The sequence below is a fragment of the Prunus persica genome, chromosome G8 (genome assembly GCF_000346465.2).
Source record: "Prunus persica cultivar Lovell chromosome G8, Prunus_persica_NCBIv2, whole genome shotgun sequence".
NCBI lineage: Eukaryota > Viridiplantae > Streptophyta > Magnoliopsida > Rosales > Rosaceae > Prunus > Prunus persica.
Window position 1 is genome coordinate 873,641 of NC_034016.1, and position 15,828 is coordinate 889,468.

At 34.7% G+C, this 15,828-nt stretch overlaps 2 protein-coding genes across 2 annotated transcripts; both read right to left on the reverse strand.

Annotated features, from left to right (window-relative positions):
* Positions 2,020-9,912, reverse strand: LOC18766482 (target of Myb protein 1). Its single transcript, XM_007201720.2, has 10 exons — positions 9,629-9,912; positions 8,775-8,934; positions 7,922-8,000; positions 7,527-7,625; positions 7,277-7,390; positions 4,834-4,979; positions 4,076-4,157; positions 3,387-3,472; positions 3,119-3,307; positions 2,020-2,943 (listed from the first exon to the last, which is right to left on the reverse strand). Exons 2-10 carry the CDS (start codon positions 8,882-8,884, stop codon positions 2,280-2,282), a joined length of 1,569 nt encoding a protein of 522 aa, XP_007201782.1. The 5' UTR covers positions 8,885-8,934; positions 9,629-9,912; the 3' UTR covers positions 2,020-2,279.
* LOC109950732 (calcineurin B-like protein 10) lies at positions 14,131-15,828 on the reverse strand. Its single transcript, XM_020570715.1, has 7 exons — positions 15,817-15,828; positions 15,563-15,729; positions 15,318-15,402; positions 15,132-15,211; positions 14,953-15,040; positions 14,813-14,866; positions 14,131-14,680 (listed from the first exon to the last, which is right to left on the reverse strand). Exons 1-7 carry the CDS (start codon positions 15,826-15,828, stop codon positions 14,627-14,629), a joined length of 540 nt encoding a protein of 179 aa, XP_020426304.1. The 3' UTR covers positions 14,131-14,626.

Below are 15,828 nucleotides of genomic sequence, written 5' to 3' on the forward strand. Positions count from 1 at the left end.
TGAAAAAATCTTCTCTCTCTCTCTCCCCCCAGGGACCACCACCCTCAAAGCTCCCAACCCCCAAACCACCCCTCCACCCCAAGCCCCTTGAACCCAGAACCCCCAGTCCTCCCCACCCTCCACCCAAACCAGCAACTACATAAAAAGAGAAGAAAAAAAATACCCACATACCCCCCTTCTAATGAACCCAGAAGCCCAACTCAACAGACACCCAAATCCTCTCCCATTCCCCCTCAATTTCCCTTCGTTGTTGAGAGACAACCACCCACCACTCTCCTCCCTACCTAGCAACTACCGCTCATCCACCAAAATATTCTCAAGACACCCAAAAATACAGCCACACCCAACCCACCCTCCCAGATTCCACCATAACAGAATTCCCACCACACAAACCCCTCCCAGATTCCACCATTCTGCTTTTCACCCACAAACCCTAAACTTATCATTGCAACCAACTATAGATGCAAAAAATGTTCGAATTTTTTATTTTTTGTTTTCCAATTTGTTGGTTTTTGGAATTTGCACAGAAAAAGAGAAGGGGGCAGAGAGTGAAGAGGAGATGGCGAAAACAGAAGGGGGGAGGGGTCTGTGGAGGAATGGAGGAGAAGAAGTCTGAGGGAGGGGCGTTGGGTTTGGGTCTCATGATTTTGTTTTCTCTTTTTCTTCAATTTTTTTTTTCTAATTTTGTATTTATTTTTACCCGATTTTTATTTATTAATTATGAAAAGTCATATTTACCCTAAAATTTGGTTAAATCTAACATAAAATTAGATGGTGGGACAATTGACCGAATAATAGAATTGATGGATCATTTGAACGAATAATTTAGTTTAAAGATCAAAATGTAAATCGAGTACAAGTTTGAGGACCATTTGAGTAAATAACAATATTATTTATTTATAGAAGTTACTTTTTTTCTTCTTCTTTCGTAGCTGTTAAGTATTATTAATTGCAAAGTCGATTTCGAATAGACAACTATAAGAAAATAATGAAAAGATGATTCCAACTAAAAGTAATGCAAGAACATTCAAATTTATGCCTCAAAACCATATGCTCAATGACAAACCTATCATTATTGCGTTTCAATTTCTTGACTAATTATATATATATATATATATTAGTCAATTTTTATTGAACGGCACCTTGTGTTCACTACGAATTCTACTTCAATGATTTAAATTGTCTATATTGCAAGTCTTTATTTAAATATAAATTTTTTTAAGGGGCAATTGCATGCTTATTTTGATGCCGGCAGAGAAAAAAAAAACTTGCTAACAGTTTGGCTTTCCTTTCATTAATTCATAGACCGAGTTTGTTGACTGGAAAAAATTTGTACAGAATTAGACAATATCAATATTAATTATGTCATAGAGCTTTTGCAATAAGCATTTATGTTAAAATTAGTTAAGGAATTCTAATCTTAGTTTTCCATTAGATATGTTAGTGTGATCTATATATATATATTCTTTTTATTATGTATCTTGTATACAATCCACTGATTGTAGATTAGAAGTTCTTAACCAATCCTTCATGGAGACTTTCCCGTCATATCATTCTCTAAAGTTTTAATTAAAACTTCTCCTTTGGGAAATTGGGAGTATTATTCTGCCAGGAATTACCAAAATGACAAGTCCATTATTAGTGTCAAATATGGTTAGTTGGAAAATGAATTTCTAAAACACAAGTAAGAGAAAACAATGAAAAGATCTCCAACTAAGCATACAGTACCATCTCCATTGCCATCACACAGCTGCTGCCTGTTGGAAATCGGAGCAAGATGCTACAACTTAAGAAAACGCTAATCGTCAAGAGGACATACCTCTTTGAAAAGGAACTCCAAACTTTGTCCGCCAAAAAGTGACCAACCTACCAATATTGAACTTCAATTTCTTGAGTAGTAATGTGATTGGTTATATTAATCCATCAATGCGACAATCTTCTAGCAGTATAATATTTGATGATACACTGTTGCGTCCAGTCATACAAACATACATACATACATACAAACGTACGAACATATACAACAAAAGAAAGAAAAATTTGGCCAACCGTTCGAAACAAACTGAGATCAAAGAAACCAAACAATAAGGTGCATCAATATATTAAATTATATGCAATGCGCAGGTCATCTCGGAAACATACCAGCTAAAAAGCAAAGACAAACCAAAACCAAAAAGTTCCTACCAATATTTATTTAGTAACAGGTAATAATCTCGTGATCTGATGTATGTGAGAGTGAGGAACAATGTCCAGAAGCTGGACTGACTGCTAGGCACAACTCAAAATGACCTATTGGGGTTTGAAGACGAAGATGACTTGGCTTTTGCAAAATCAACGAGATCTTTGAATAGAGCATCTTCCTGTTTTACTTGTTTTGTTGGGGTAGACGAATTAAGAGAGAGATTCTGAGTCTGTCCCACTAAGCTGTCATAAGATGAACCGGATCCACTGCCTGGAAAGCCTTGTTGCTCAAAAAACTGTTGTCTCTGATTATACCTGGAAGGTGGAGGTGGAAGGCTGACAGGAGAGTTGCCATTTCCAGGAGACTGAGGATTGCCTGGGGACTGAGCATCCCAAGGAGCTGGAGGCAACCCATCAATGGATTTGCTTCTAGGAGCCGGTTCATCATATACAGGTTTTCCAGAGAATATAGGGGATGGAGTCGTGTTTAGGGAAGATGGGGGTGAGGGTGATGGTGGAGTCAATCGAGAGGTGGAATTTGAGCTGGAATGAACTGGAGCTGCAAAAGATGTGGATTCTGATGTTGCAGTGGATCCTTCAGATTTGTAGGTATCACCACTGAGATAATCAATCATGCCAGCACCTGTAGGGATTGGCCTTTTTGGAGATGGTGGAGGAGGAAGAAGTGGGCTTAGTCGCACAGGTTCAGTCCTGGCATTGGCTGATCTCTGGCCTGGTCCCTGTGAATTATCTCTTGATGACCTGTAATGCATTTCACCGAAGTTTATTAAAAGGGAAATGAGAAAGTAAAAAAATGAACAGGCAATAGCACAAAACAGATGAGTGAATAGTGAAATAGCCCAATTGTACAACAAAAATGGTGTGCCTAAAAAATAATGTTACGATAAAACTTGGAAGAGGTCCTCTAAGAAGTTACCTGTGAGCTAGTTGGGCAAATTCATCCTCTGACTCATCATCCTCATGGTTCACATTCACAAGTGGCACAACTGAAGATTCTGGTGCTCTTACTCCAGTTGCTGTTCCTTTCACAATATCATCGTGCCGAGAAAGTACACGCTGCAGATTATCATTTAAAGCCAATCCCTGACATAGAAGTTCCTCATCGCTAAAAGGAAAGCAACCACAACTGTCACCAGCATGAAATCTACGAGTAAAAATCAACATTTTCTATATTAATCACTTACACAGTTTCATTCACAAGAAGCATGACGCGCTTTTGGTACGAACGGCACTGATCAACAAGGTCAACAATCACTTCTTCCTTCAGACCCTGCCATAATAGTCATTTTGACCATTGTAAGAAATTAAAGCTGACTAAAAAATTTGCACATATTAAGAGCCCATTGGTAACACTGGTTTTTTATTTTCAGTTTTTAATTTTCAGTAGGGCCTTCCTCCCACCTCCCTCCCTTCTACAAGCACAAGGAAAGTGCAGCCCTTAAGCATACAAAGTTTCAAGTAATTAACCATTGCACGATTTTCACAATCAGAGTAATTGACACCCAGAGAGAGAGAGAGAGAGATCACTAGCCTCCTTCACCCCTGGACAACTAATCTTTAACTAGTTTGAAATAAAGTTTTCTTACGAATATTTCTCTTCAAACAATTTAGCCACAAGTACATGTGTAAAGGAAACTATAATAATGGATAACAATGATCCACAACTGATCAGATACAACCTACAGAATTTTTACCATGGTAGCAGTCCCATATGAAACCACCACCAGATTACTCCATACACAATAACGACAAAATAAAATACTTGACCTCTAAAATAACATATTTTTAGCGGAACATAAATGAAAAATCATATTCTAATACCTTTTAGTCAAGAGAGAAATCAATACTCAACGATAGCTAGAAAATATATTACCTCAGGATTCTTAGGATCCAAGGCATTAAGCATTTCCATCAACACATCTGCAATTCCTCGAGCATTTTGAATCTCTGGCAAGCTGATTAGAAACAATTTCAATCAGGCAGGATATATCATAGACATAATTCATAGACCAACTAAAACATAAATAAAAGAAATAACAAATAAATAAAAAACGATAGCATCTGTCACAATATCAATTTTTAGCACAACATCCGATCCAGCAAACATAAATTCTTTCATAGATTACAGTTACAGATCAAGACATTCAACAAGATACATACAAGCACAAGCAGCAACTGAGACAGCGGTATAAGCATTAAAACTCAATGCTGACTGAAATCTTCCATAAAATATTAAGACCAAGGACTAACAGGATTTCCAATAACAAGGCTGTAGAAATTTCCTTATTGTCAGGGGGAACTTTTTCAATCATTGACAGAAATAATTGACAAGGTTAACAAGTTACCGAAACAAATCACAAGGCGTCAACATTTCTGCAAAGCATGCACAAATCACAAGGTCTTTCAGATATATGTAGAGCAACATTCTTGACTGAGGGTTCATAATCCTAGGACACTTCTTATTATCTACAAATATTTTTCATCTCTCCCAGGCAGTCGACATGCACGTTTAAAATTGTGATAAAAACACATCTAAGACAAAAGCAACAAAAAAAACAGCGGGTAAATATTAAACTGAAAAAGCCTGAAATTTGTATTGGTCCGATGGAGATAATATTGTTCAGCTAGTACCTAAGTCCTGAAGCATCAGACTGAAGAGAAGCCTGAATAGCAGCATCATCATATACTGCAACAGGGGAAACTACTGGCTGGGTCTGAGGCGGAGTAAAGAGTGGTACACTGTTCTCTTCTCGTGGTGGAAATTCAACTCCCGCAGACTGTCAATTATCAATAAAGAGAGTTATGGGGGAAGAAGCAGAATAAAAGAAAATAATAAAAATCTAGACCAAATATCGAGCAAGCTTATGTCTAAAATTAACAGATAAACAAAATTGAAATTTCAAATAAACCAGAAAATCATGATACAAACAGCCATTCTGATTTAACCATGAAAGGAAACAATGTTTTGTAACACATGTAAATTTCTATACTTTTCCAACTAGAAAACCAGCACAGAATGTTTAAGCAGAGGCAGACACCTAAAGTCAGGCAACTGGCATAAACTTACTTATACTTGGCCACCATGGCCAAACATTTGAGAGAATCTTAGACACTAAGGCCTTTTTTGGTTCACTGATCTAGACTATACTAAATCAAATGAATTGGAAATAGTCTTTTTTTTTTTTTGGTCTGAAAATTGGAAATAGTCTAAGAACCATGTTTGGTGTTCTCAAAAAATAGCAAGATATTAGAATTAAATTGGACAATACTCCAATCACATACTAGTACCAGGCATGGACACTGCTCTAGCAATTCAGTCTGATACAACTCCCATGCAGTGCGAGTACAAACAATATTACAAATGAAATTAATGACATCAATCAACACCCACAACCAAGCTTATCTCCATTTGTTAGAACTATGATCTGATCTTGCATCATTAATTTCATTCATCTAGCAAAAAAGTGAAACTTTGGTGCAAAATGACCTTACCTTGAGGATGTTGACATCTCTATCTTCTAAGAATCTAAATTATAATGGACGAAAGTAATGACAACTGTAATCATTACGGAGTAAGGCTAGACATAAACACAACCCAAATCTTTACACTAAGTTTACTATTACTTTCAGTGGACTCCAGTTGAAACAAAATTACAGAGTATAAACACTCTTAATACTACAAGCTCAAATTAAAACCAAACTAAAATTGCAGCTTTAATTTCATCAAGGAGGAATATAGAGTTCAAATTAAACAATATAAACAAAATCCTAATTATAGGGGGGAAAAAAGGTCCCTATAGCATCAATAAAAATGGAAGATAAATAAAAATTTAAAAAAAAGAAAAGAAAAAAGATATGCTGATTCAAGAGAAAAGGAAAGAAACAGTACAACCTTAATTTCTTCCTACAAAAATGCAACATTACTCTAACTTCTATTAGAGATAGAAGTTAATGAAAATAGACTACTTATCAATTTGCAGGAAAACCAACGTGAGAAAGAAGAGATCACCTTCTGAACAAAACAACCAAATCAGAATGTGGTTTGGCTGTGAAATATGAAATTATAATGAGAAAATGGAAAAGCCTAAACACTATTTAATGAACTGCTGCCTGTAATGTTAATTCAGATTAAGTTCAAATTATTAAAAAGGTGTAAATCTGTGTTGAAATTTCGAGTACAAAAATGAAGATAGGGTTAAACTGCAAAGATTGAAAGTGTAAACTTAGCCATCTTATTTTCCATAATACCATTCCCAATTAAAATTCCTGTCAACCAAACCAACAAATGTCCAATTCGTTCCAAATTAAAATCATTAGTAAAGTAAAAGGATAAGTGTGTTCGGAAATTACAATAACAAAGTAAAAAATGAAAATGAAGAGAAGCTACCCAGATAAATATGTAATTTAGAGCAGACAATATGTCCCACATTGTGAGGTGCAAGACCAAAACTACCACCATGAGATACAAAAAGGCAAAGGTATAAAGACTCAGTTTGTACACATTGTGAGGTTCATTTTATACACATGGCAACTCCTTTAGAATTTTTATTTTGTTTTTACCCATTGCCAACAAGGTCAAGAAGGCTATCAAGTCCATAGGCAAATTTAGAAAGTTGGACCCAGCTTTGTGGAAATCTCCCCCCACCCTCCCCACATGCACCCACAGAGACTGCACACATACAAACAATAACAACAAAAATAAAACTGATCTACAGCACACACGGCATTACTTAAATGGATAAATTTTTCTTGTCCATAGTTTTCTTTTTATTCTCCTCCATAAAGTTTCTATTAATTCCATTGCACACACAATTTAGCCCCATCCATCAAACCTGAAGGCACTTGGGCTGGACATGTTTGCCCAATCATCTTAGAAAAGAAGTCGAATTTGAGAAGGTCTTATAATGTAAATAGCAATCTTTCAAAACATGTCCTATTACGCAACTCGCAAAATGACGACATAAAATGGAGTTGGGCAAAGATACAGAAACACTTGAAGCCAAATGCAACTGATGCTTAAATAATACAATACGAACTTAAAATGAGCTTAACAAAGATTTAGCAAACCAATTACCCTCAATTCATTATATGCCGCATAGTATTGGGGATATCTTCCTCTTGCTCCTCCAAAAGCTTCTTGCCATGTATCTATCAAAATTAGTATCTTTTCCCTAACATTCAAGTCTGGCTGCAAAATGGAATTAGAATAAAAAAGCAAAACATATATTAATATCCTATCCATGCACAAATTGAAAAGGGAGGAGAAGGAAGCAACAAGTCAGTAAAAAAGAAAAAAAGAAAGATTGTGAGAGAAATATTAGCACCTTCTTCTTTACTATTTTGACCATTTCATGCAAGATATCACGCTCAACGATCTGCTGAAAAACATTCTCACCACAATTCTTGCTCACAGTCTCCAATGCCTGGATCAAATTATCCATTCGGAAAAGAAAAAAGAAATCATTGCCTGGAAAAGCTGATTTTTTGGTGATGACAGCAAGAAATTTATGGAACCACAACTGGTCCACCATAAATCACAAATTTATTGACATTTCTACATGCCTATGCATAATTTTGGCATGGGAAGCCTGCCAGAAACTTTAGATCATAAATTTATAAATATTTTTATTTAAACGTGCAAAAAGAAATATAAAACTTATGACAAGAAATAACACAAAAAATATCAAGAAAGTATCAAAAGAAAAGGAATAGTACTAACAAAAAGAGCCAGAAGTTGTATTTTCGGATTTTTACTGCCCAGGCGCTTTTTGAGTATCTTCAAGGCATCTTTTGCTTGCCTGCAAATTTCAATCCAATTCATTGGCAGAGGAAAAATACTTGCATTTTGAGTATTAAAATGGGAAAGGGATTATATAGGACAAATAATCATGAACTATATCTACAAATAAGAAAAAAAAAAAAATTTTAAAAACATCAAACAATCCATCTTCTGCAGAGTTTTACACATCAGAAATGTTTTAACATCAAAGGAACCTGATACACCACGATACTAATAGAACCTAGTGAAAAATAAGTGACTCCTTTTACGAAATCTCCAACATCACAGTAGCAAAAACGTGCTACTACTTGTTACTTTTTCAGGTGTTATATTTCTGAAATGCAGGTGTCCATTGCTAGATGAGCCACGTCTCCATTTCAGGAAAAGCTCCTCCTCTCTTCTATCAGGAGAAAAGCCAAGTATTATCCTTTGAGGTAGTGTGTGTGTGTGTGTGTGTGTGTGTGTGTGTGTGTATGTAGAGAGAGAGAGAGAGAGAGAGAGAGAGAGAGAGAGATGACGGAGAACATAATTTGTTAATATTGTTTCACATCGGATGTTTTTACAATATGCTAAAACCCATTTTAGAATTGTTTCCCTTGTTGGACAGTCGAAGAATCTATTTACGAATTATCTCTTAAGAAATTATGAGCATTTCCACCAACGACCACTCCATCACAATATAAAAAGATTCAAGACTCAACAATTTAAGTGATCTCAACTCTTAACATGTGGTTAAACCAATATATAAAATTCAAATCTGATAAATGAAATTGAGGAAGAAAAGTATTGATACCCAGGCTCCATGTTAATAATATCGCATAATTCAATGTTTATTGCCCAGTCTGGACCAATCAACATATCACTTGTTGCCCTCTCTGCACAGGCCGCAGCATTACCAGCCATGTCTGATGTCCTAATCCCCCTTCACTCAAGTCCTTTATCCTCAAAATTTCCTAAGATCATAAGCCAAACAAAAGTTCAATTATGTACAGTCCTGACATTTGTGATTGTACGAGAGCTAATTAAACGCAAGAAACAGAAAATCATAAGGCACCAATCACTAATTAGCTGAATATCAGTAATTTTATTTAATTCCAATAACTATATAAATTATTTTCATTAACCCATCAAGATAAAACTTATGAGAATCCCAATCCAAACATATAGCACTCATTCTATGAGAATTCAGAAAACAAATATAAGGGAATGAACAATAATCATAATTGCGCGTAACTGGAATTTCCACTAGAAAGTTTATCCAGAAGTATCCAAAATACAAACTGCAAGCAAAAGGGGTCTAATCAAATTCCAATATCTGCTCATCAACAAAAGCCCCATCAGAATACACAACCAAAATTAGAAGAATTAGCAATCGGATCGTCAACAAAGTATCATTAACACCAACCCTTAACATCAACTACATACAAGAAACTCACAAAATTTTGAAACAAATAAGCAAAGCCCAAAATAATATCAGTACCTACAAATCAAAATCAAAATTTGAATTTGCCACAAATAATGGTCCTATGCCATAAACACGAGAGACCCACAAAGAAACCTTAAAACCCCAGTTGACAAAAGGATCAAAACGAAGAAGATAAGTAAATCTCGAAGACTTGGGGTCAGGATCTCAGGAAAAAGGCGTACCTGTCAAAACCCAGTATCGAAAGAGAATCAAAGCCCACGCAATGCGAAGATTGAGAATTTGAGGAGAGAAATAGAGATAATTTGGGGAGTGGGTTTTCCTTATTCTCACTTTGATTTCTTGTGTGGGGGATTGTTTGCTTGTTTGGTGGTAATGTTTCTTTGCGTCAGCGTTTTGCCATTTAGAAATTAGATTAGAACCAAAGCTTGGACCTTTTAATTTTTTTTATAGAAAGACTTATAAATAAAATAAAAAGTCTCTTTGTTTTTCTTTTCCCATGGCGTTTTTGTTCATATCTATAATTTTTAACTTTTTATACATAAAAATTGGGTAAAGATACCATGGTAAACTAATTTTTCCTAGTGTTTTGATCAGTACACATTTTTTGGAGAATACTTGTCTTCTTATTCTCGAAGTAGGAATTCCTATTTTCTTGTCAATCCCAATTGAATGAGTTATATCATGTATTGGAGATCATTAGAACTATAAATATTTAGTACAAACTTTAAGTAAAAAGAAGCACATATAAGATTACGAAGAAAGAAAAAAAAGATATCTAATGGAAATGTTGAGGCAGACAATTAAAGATTTGAATTCAAAAATCATTTGCTTTAGGTTTGGTTGAACAATTTCTATTTTGCAATTGCTATATTGTTTTGCCATTAATTTGCTGATATTATAGCTGTTAAGTTTGTGAAAAAGAGGCAGACAATTATGTGGTTTTATTACTATTTCTTTTAATGCCTTAGCTTCATGTTGAGGCAACTAACTATATATTTAAGCCCATTCTCTTTAGTAGGGCATAATATATGAAGATATTTTCCTTTCATATAAACCTTGAGGGAAATATTCGAGTTGTTCATTTGACTCAAGTATTGCGAGTGTACATTTATGAGGGTCATAGGTTGTTGTATACTGAAGGGTAGGGCGCCATACAACATTGCTCAACCTAAAACTAGTATTCTACTCAAGTAGCTCATGTGGTAAAGAGTTTAACCTACTTTTTCACTGTAATGCCACTCCATATGCGGGAGGGTTTCTAGTTACATTGTTTAATTTTCTTCAACCAAAATGCTAGTTTTATTATGGAATTAGAAACATCTACAATGCTTTTTTTATTTAATCCGATCCTACAATACTTTTTTATGCGTGATGAGAAATTTTTTATGTTGAGATGTGTGATGACATTGACAAGTCACACAAGAAGGTAAATGGCTTGAAAATGAGGACAACATAAATTACCAAAAGACCCTTAGTTTTTACATTATCATACAACCGTTTACCCTAATAAGGGCAAGATTGTTTCTTTGCATGAGATCGTTCACAAAAGTCTTCACTTCCCTTGCAACTATTTCCTCGTGTGTGAATAGACTTTTTGTAATGCGCATATGTTCAGGTTTTTTGTTACCGTCGTTAGTAAATAGCAAATTTTCATTCCTTCAGAGTTTCCTACTTTGACTTTTCTTGATTGCGAAATGATCTGAACCGCGAACGCGTCTTAGAGAAGCGGCGACTGGGCCCACATGAACTCGGCATTTGCGTTGAATTCTTTGAGCTCAGGTGGAATTAAAAAAAGTCAATTGAACCCGCTGGTTTACAAACCTCCACCAATACCAGGGTTGACTGGGTCACCCCCATTCTCGAAGCTCCATTTGTCCTGCTTTTGTTCATCATAATCAGTTTACAATATATTAATATCATCTACTTAATAATGTATTATACATCAAATACATGAGGAAATTGTGTAGAAATCGGTCTATGTGGTACTTCACCACCTAATATAACTCGTCCATATGTTATATTATAATATATGGATGAATTATACCGAGTAACTGTATTTCAATATTAGTTTAGTTAAATTTAAATTTTTAATGTTAAAAGAGATTCACATCGTCCTATTTTTTATTGATAAAAATCAATACTTTACTAGCTTACCAGCTAAGGTAAATTATATTTTGTTATAAGCAAATCGATCTCCTTGCCTAGTTCCGGATCATAAATCTGGCTAGCCTGTATTTATATTAAGCATTAGTTACAATTCATTAATGAAAATACATTAATAATTCCCTCGTCACATATTTTTGGGGTGCTATGTAACTAATTTATTTGTCGTAAACCTCATGTCAAAACAAACCCCACCAAATTAATAGTCTAAATTGATAATAATAATATAATTATATATTATGATACACGGCTGGACAAGATAAATTTTTTTATATTATTCATATTATACATACATAGTTGAATACGAATTATTATTAATGTGTGCCCTTATGCACTGGCAAACGTCATCACCATCGAATAAAGAAATAAAGAAAAATTGTTTGTACGAAAGGCAAATTTTCTAGTCAGTTGTGGACTTTTGAAGCAGAATTAAACATACCCCACTTAAAGAAGCAAAATAAAATAGGGAGATTCACTATAATACTCAATATAGGAGCCCAAATTATTAAAAAACTCTATATAAAATGGACTTTAGAAACACATCCAAAACCCATTTACAACATAACAAAAAGGCTTTTAACTTCTTTTAAATTACAAAACTGTCATTGATTTATTAAAACAAACCTAACTCAAAAATCTCATAAAAAAGACAAAAACACTCAATGGGGCATCAAAGTTATTTACTAATTAAAATTAAATTCAATAAGGCCAGCTGTTATTTTTTGGATATGTTTATAGAAATTAAATAGTGTAGGGTTTATTTATAGTTTTAGTACTAAGAATTGGTATATGACTAAATATCTCAATAAAATATGATCTTCTATTTCAAGACGAAATTGTGAGGTCTCTTTTTTTTTTTTTTCTTTTCTCTAAATTATATATTTGTTTCATTAATTTTTTAGTTTGGTAATTTTAATCATCTAAGACTAAGATATTAATATATGAAGTTTGATGTCGTAATATGTAAGAGTACTTTTGTTTTTTTATATCTCCAAAATTTAATCTATTTGTCTATTTTCTTAACACTTGTAGGACTTTGATTGTCGTCTCAATAAAATTACATGACTAAAATTGTCAAAATTAAAATGATGGAGACCAAAGTAGAATCTGAGTTAAACAATGAGGATCAAAAATGTAATTCGACCTTTTGTTTGGCTATCAAAAATGTAACTTGTGCTTATACCTGATTTTTCCCCTTCGGCCCCACAAAGGAAAGGCAACATGTCAAAGGCCCATCAAGCAGGACTTTGGGCCTAGAAATGGAAGTAACCAAGCCCAAATCCAAAACCAAGAGGTGGCACAACAAGCTTGGCCTAGGTCTCAAAATAAGCTATACAAGGGGGCCCAAAGCAAGAAAGTGTTGACTAAAATTCACAAGGCCTGAATACCACTGCTCAAAATCTCGGCCCAAGCACTAGTAGACGACCCAAGTCTTAAGTCGAACCCAATACTTTGAGCAAAGTCAAACTTCGGCATTGTTCCTTGGCCTCGAGGGTCTCGACCAAGTAAAATTGCAGGCATTGACTAGGAAAGGGAATTTCACATGCACCGTCTTCAGAAAAGCACCAGGCAACATGGTAAAAGAAATTATGGGACGTCAAACCCGCTCCTTGCAACTTGAGTCCATTAGAGTAGAAACCCTGAAACTTATAGTGAAGGTTTGAAGAGAAAGTACCATCGAAAGTCGAGATCGAGAAGGTTTTTCGGGGGAGATAGAAGGCGGCTCACGCAAATGATTGAGTTGGGCCATCCTCGTATATCTCGGCACCTTTTGAAGGCAGCAACTTATAAATAACAATGCAGTTCTCATTTTTAAGGAAGACCAATCTCTTAACAAGAAAACCAAGCCGAAATGTTGTTAAATATATTCTCTAAACTAGAGTTAGATAAATTTTATTGCTTTCTTAGTATTCAATGTAGTATCTCACCAAGAACTCTGAAGCTTTTGAAAGTTCTTGAGCACCACTGTTTTAATCGATCATTCAATATATCAATAAACAACTATGTTCTTCAGAGTTTGTTTGAGCACCATCCAGTCCTTTTTCTCTCACCAACTCTTTGTTTTGTTTCATCTCAAAGAGGACTTGAGATATCATTTGACAACCAAGCACGACAACATCGAGCGAGTCAGTACCAAGCACTCAACATGACGCAATACAAGTAGCTTTGTTACCAAGGTCAAGAACTCAACAACAGAGAAAATGTTCCTAACTCGGTCCAGATCGTTTGTCGAAGTCAAGATCAAGGCGCTTATCACCATACCACTCTTTGCTTTCACAACCATCTTTGAATTCAGCCTCAAAAGCTAGCACGCCATGCAAACATGCTCACACCAAAAAGGACGACTTTGTTCCCAAATCCGTTTGGCTCATCAATTATTTTATGGGAGCTTTAGTAATATACCTAAAATAGAGGTTGAAATTATCAATAAAAAAAACCCCACATGGAATGCACTTTAGAAACATACCCAAAAACTATTTACTACATAAGAAATGAGTGTTGAAGTTCCTATAAATTACATCTCTACCATTGATTAACTTAAAACAAGCCCAACACAAAAAACTCAAAACAAGCCTAGCCCAAATTTTTTTTAAAAACCCAAACTATAAAAAATAAAAAATAAATCACGAAAATCAAGGAGCTGTCCTTACGACCATTCTCCACTTAACCTCCATACACTGTTAATACCATGTCATAGAAGTACATTGTTAATACCATTTCATAGAAGTACATTGTTAATACCATTTTATAGAAGTACATTGTTAATACCATTTCACACAAAAAATTAAAAAAACCTAAAAAAGCCTAGCAAGACATCCGATATCTTTTGCAAAAGGAAATACCTATATAAGAAAGAAAAAAAAGTACACTGTTAATACTATGTCATAGAAGAACACTGTTAATACTATGTCATAGAAATACACTGTTAATACTATGTCATAGAAGATGTCGTGAGTACTAAATTCTCCACAAGCTCTGATTACCACCCAGTAAAACAACATCCAAACTTACACAACTATGTAGTGCTTACATTATCAATGATAGACTCAAGAAGATCATGTGACTTTCAAGTCAGATTCCATCATTATGGCAATCACCATTTGCTTAACCTGAAACCGAACAGAGGCTGCTTAATTTAAATATCGTGTCCATGTTCATACAAGGTATCAAATGTAAAAATACCCATAAAAACGTAAATTTCCTTGGAGACTTAGACAGTAAAAAAGTAGTACAAGACTCACTTTTTCTCGCTCAATGAACCCGGTTTGTCCCAAATCATAGAGCCTAAGTGCAAATGCAAGTAATTAACAAACAACATAAGATAACAAGAAAGACACACACACAACATTTAGCTTTGCCTCTTATAGCAGTAAGACTTACAATCAATTTTATCATCTATAGGGGCATATGGATGGAAGACATTGAGTGCATGAACAAACTCATCAAATTCAAAGACACCATTTTTTTTTCATCAAAGAAATAAAAAATCTAGAAAAGCAAAATCCAGTTCGCGTAAGTAGGTGCATGGAATTATATATATCCTAGTCAATTAGTTCAAGATGTTGGTATGAAGCATATACCTTGTCTAGGAAAAGATTTTCACCATAGGGAATTCTGAATAGTGCTAGTTGAAACTCTTCCTGCAACATAATCATCATCCAAATAATTACGACAATGCATGAAACTAGAAAGAAACAACATATTTCTTCATAATTGAATTGAATGATTCAAAGAAATTTGGCTGACCTTATGAATTGATCCGTCGTCGATAATTGAACTACTCAACTTTTTAAACAGCTCATACAATACCTCCAGCTCATTAACAGTAATTGCATCATGATTTCATGCAAGTAAACAACACAAATAGCATTCAAAATTCTCATTAGCTAATCATTTATTTATTTTTTATTTTTTTGTTATCCAAAATTCCCAAAGCAAAAGGAAATAATTCACAATTCGAAGTTCTGCATGTATATAGTTTTCTTAATCTTCTGGTTTCATCGGTGATGACAGACATATCGCCGAAAGAGAAACGGTGTTTGGTTGGGAGGGGACGGCCATTGAAGCAATCGATCATAGCAAAAATCAACACCTCTATGATCGCTACAAATAAAAATGCCACGCAGATCCACTCGCCCAATGATAAAGAACTCAATCTCTACTCAACCCCCTGCTTAATTAATCGGAAAATCAAAAATTAAGCATAAACAATGGGAAATGAAAATTCGCCCATTTTAATTTTTACCGAGAAATCCAT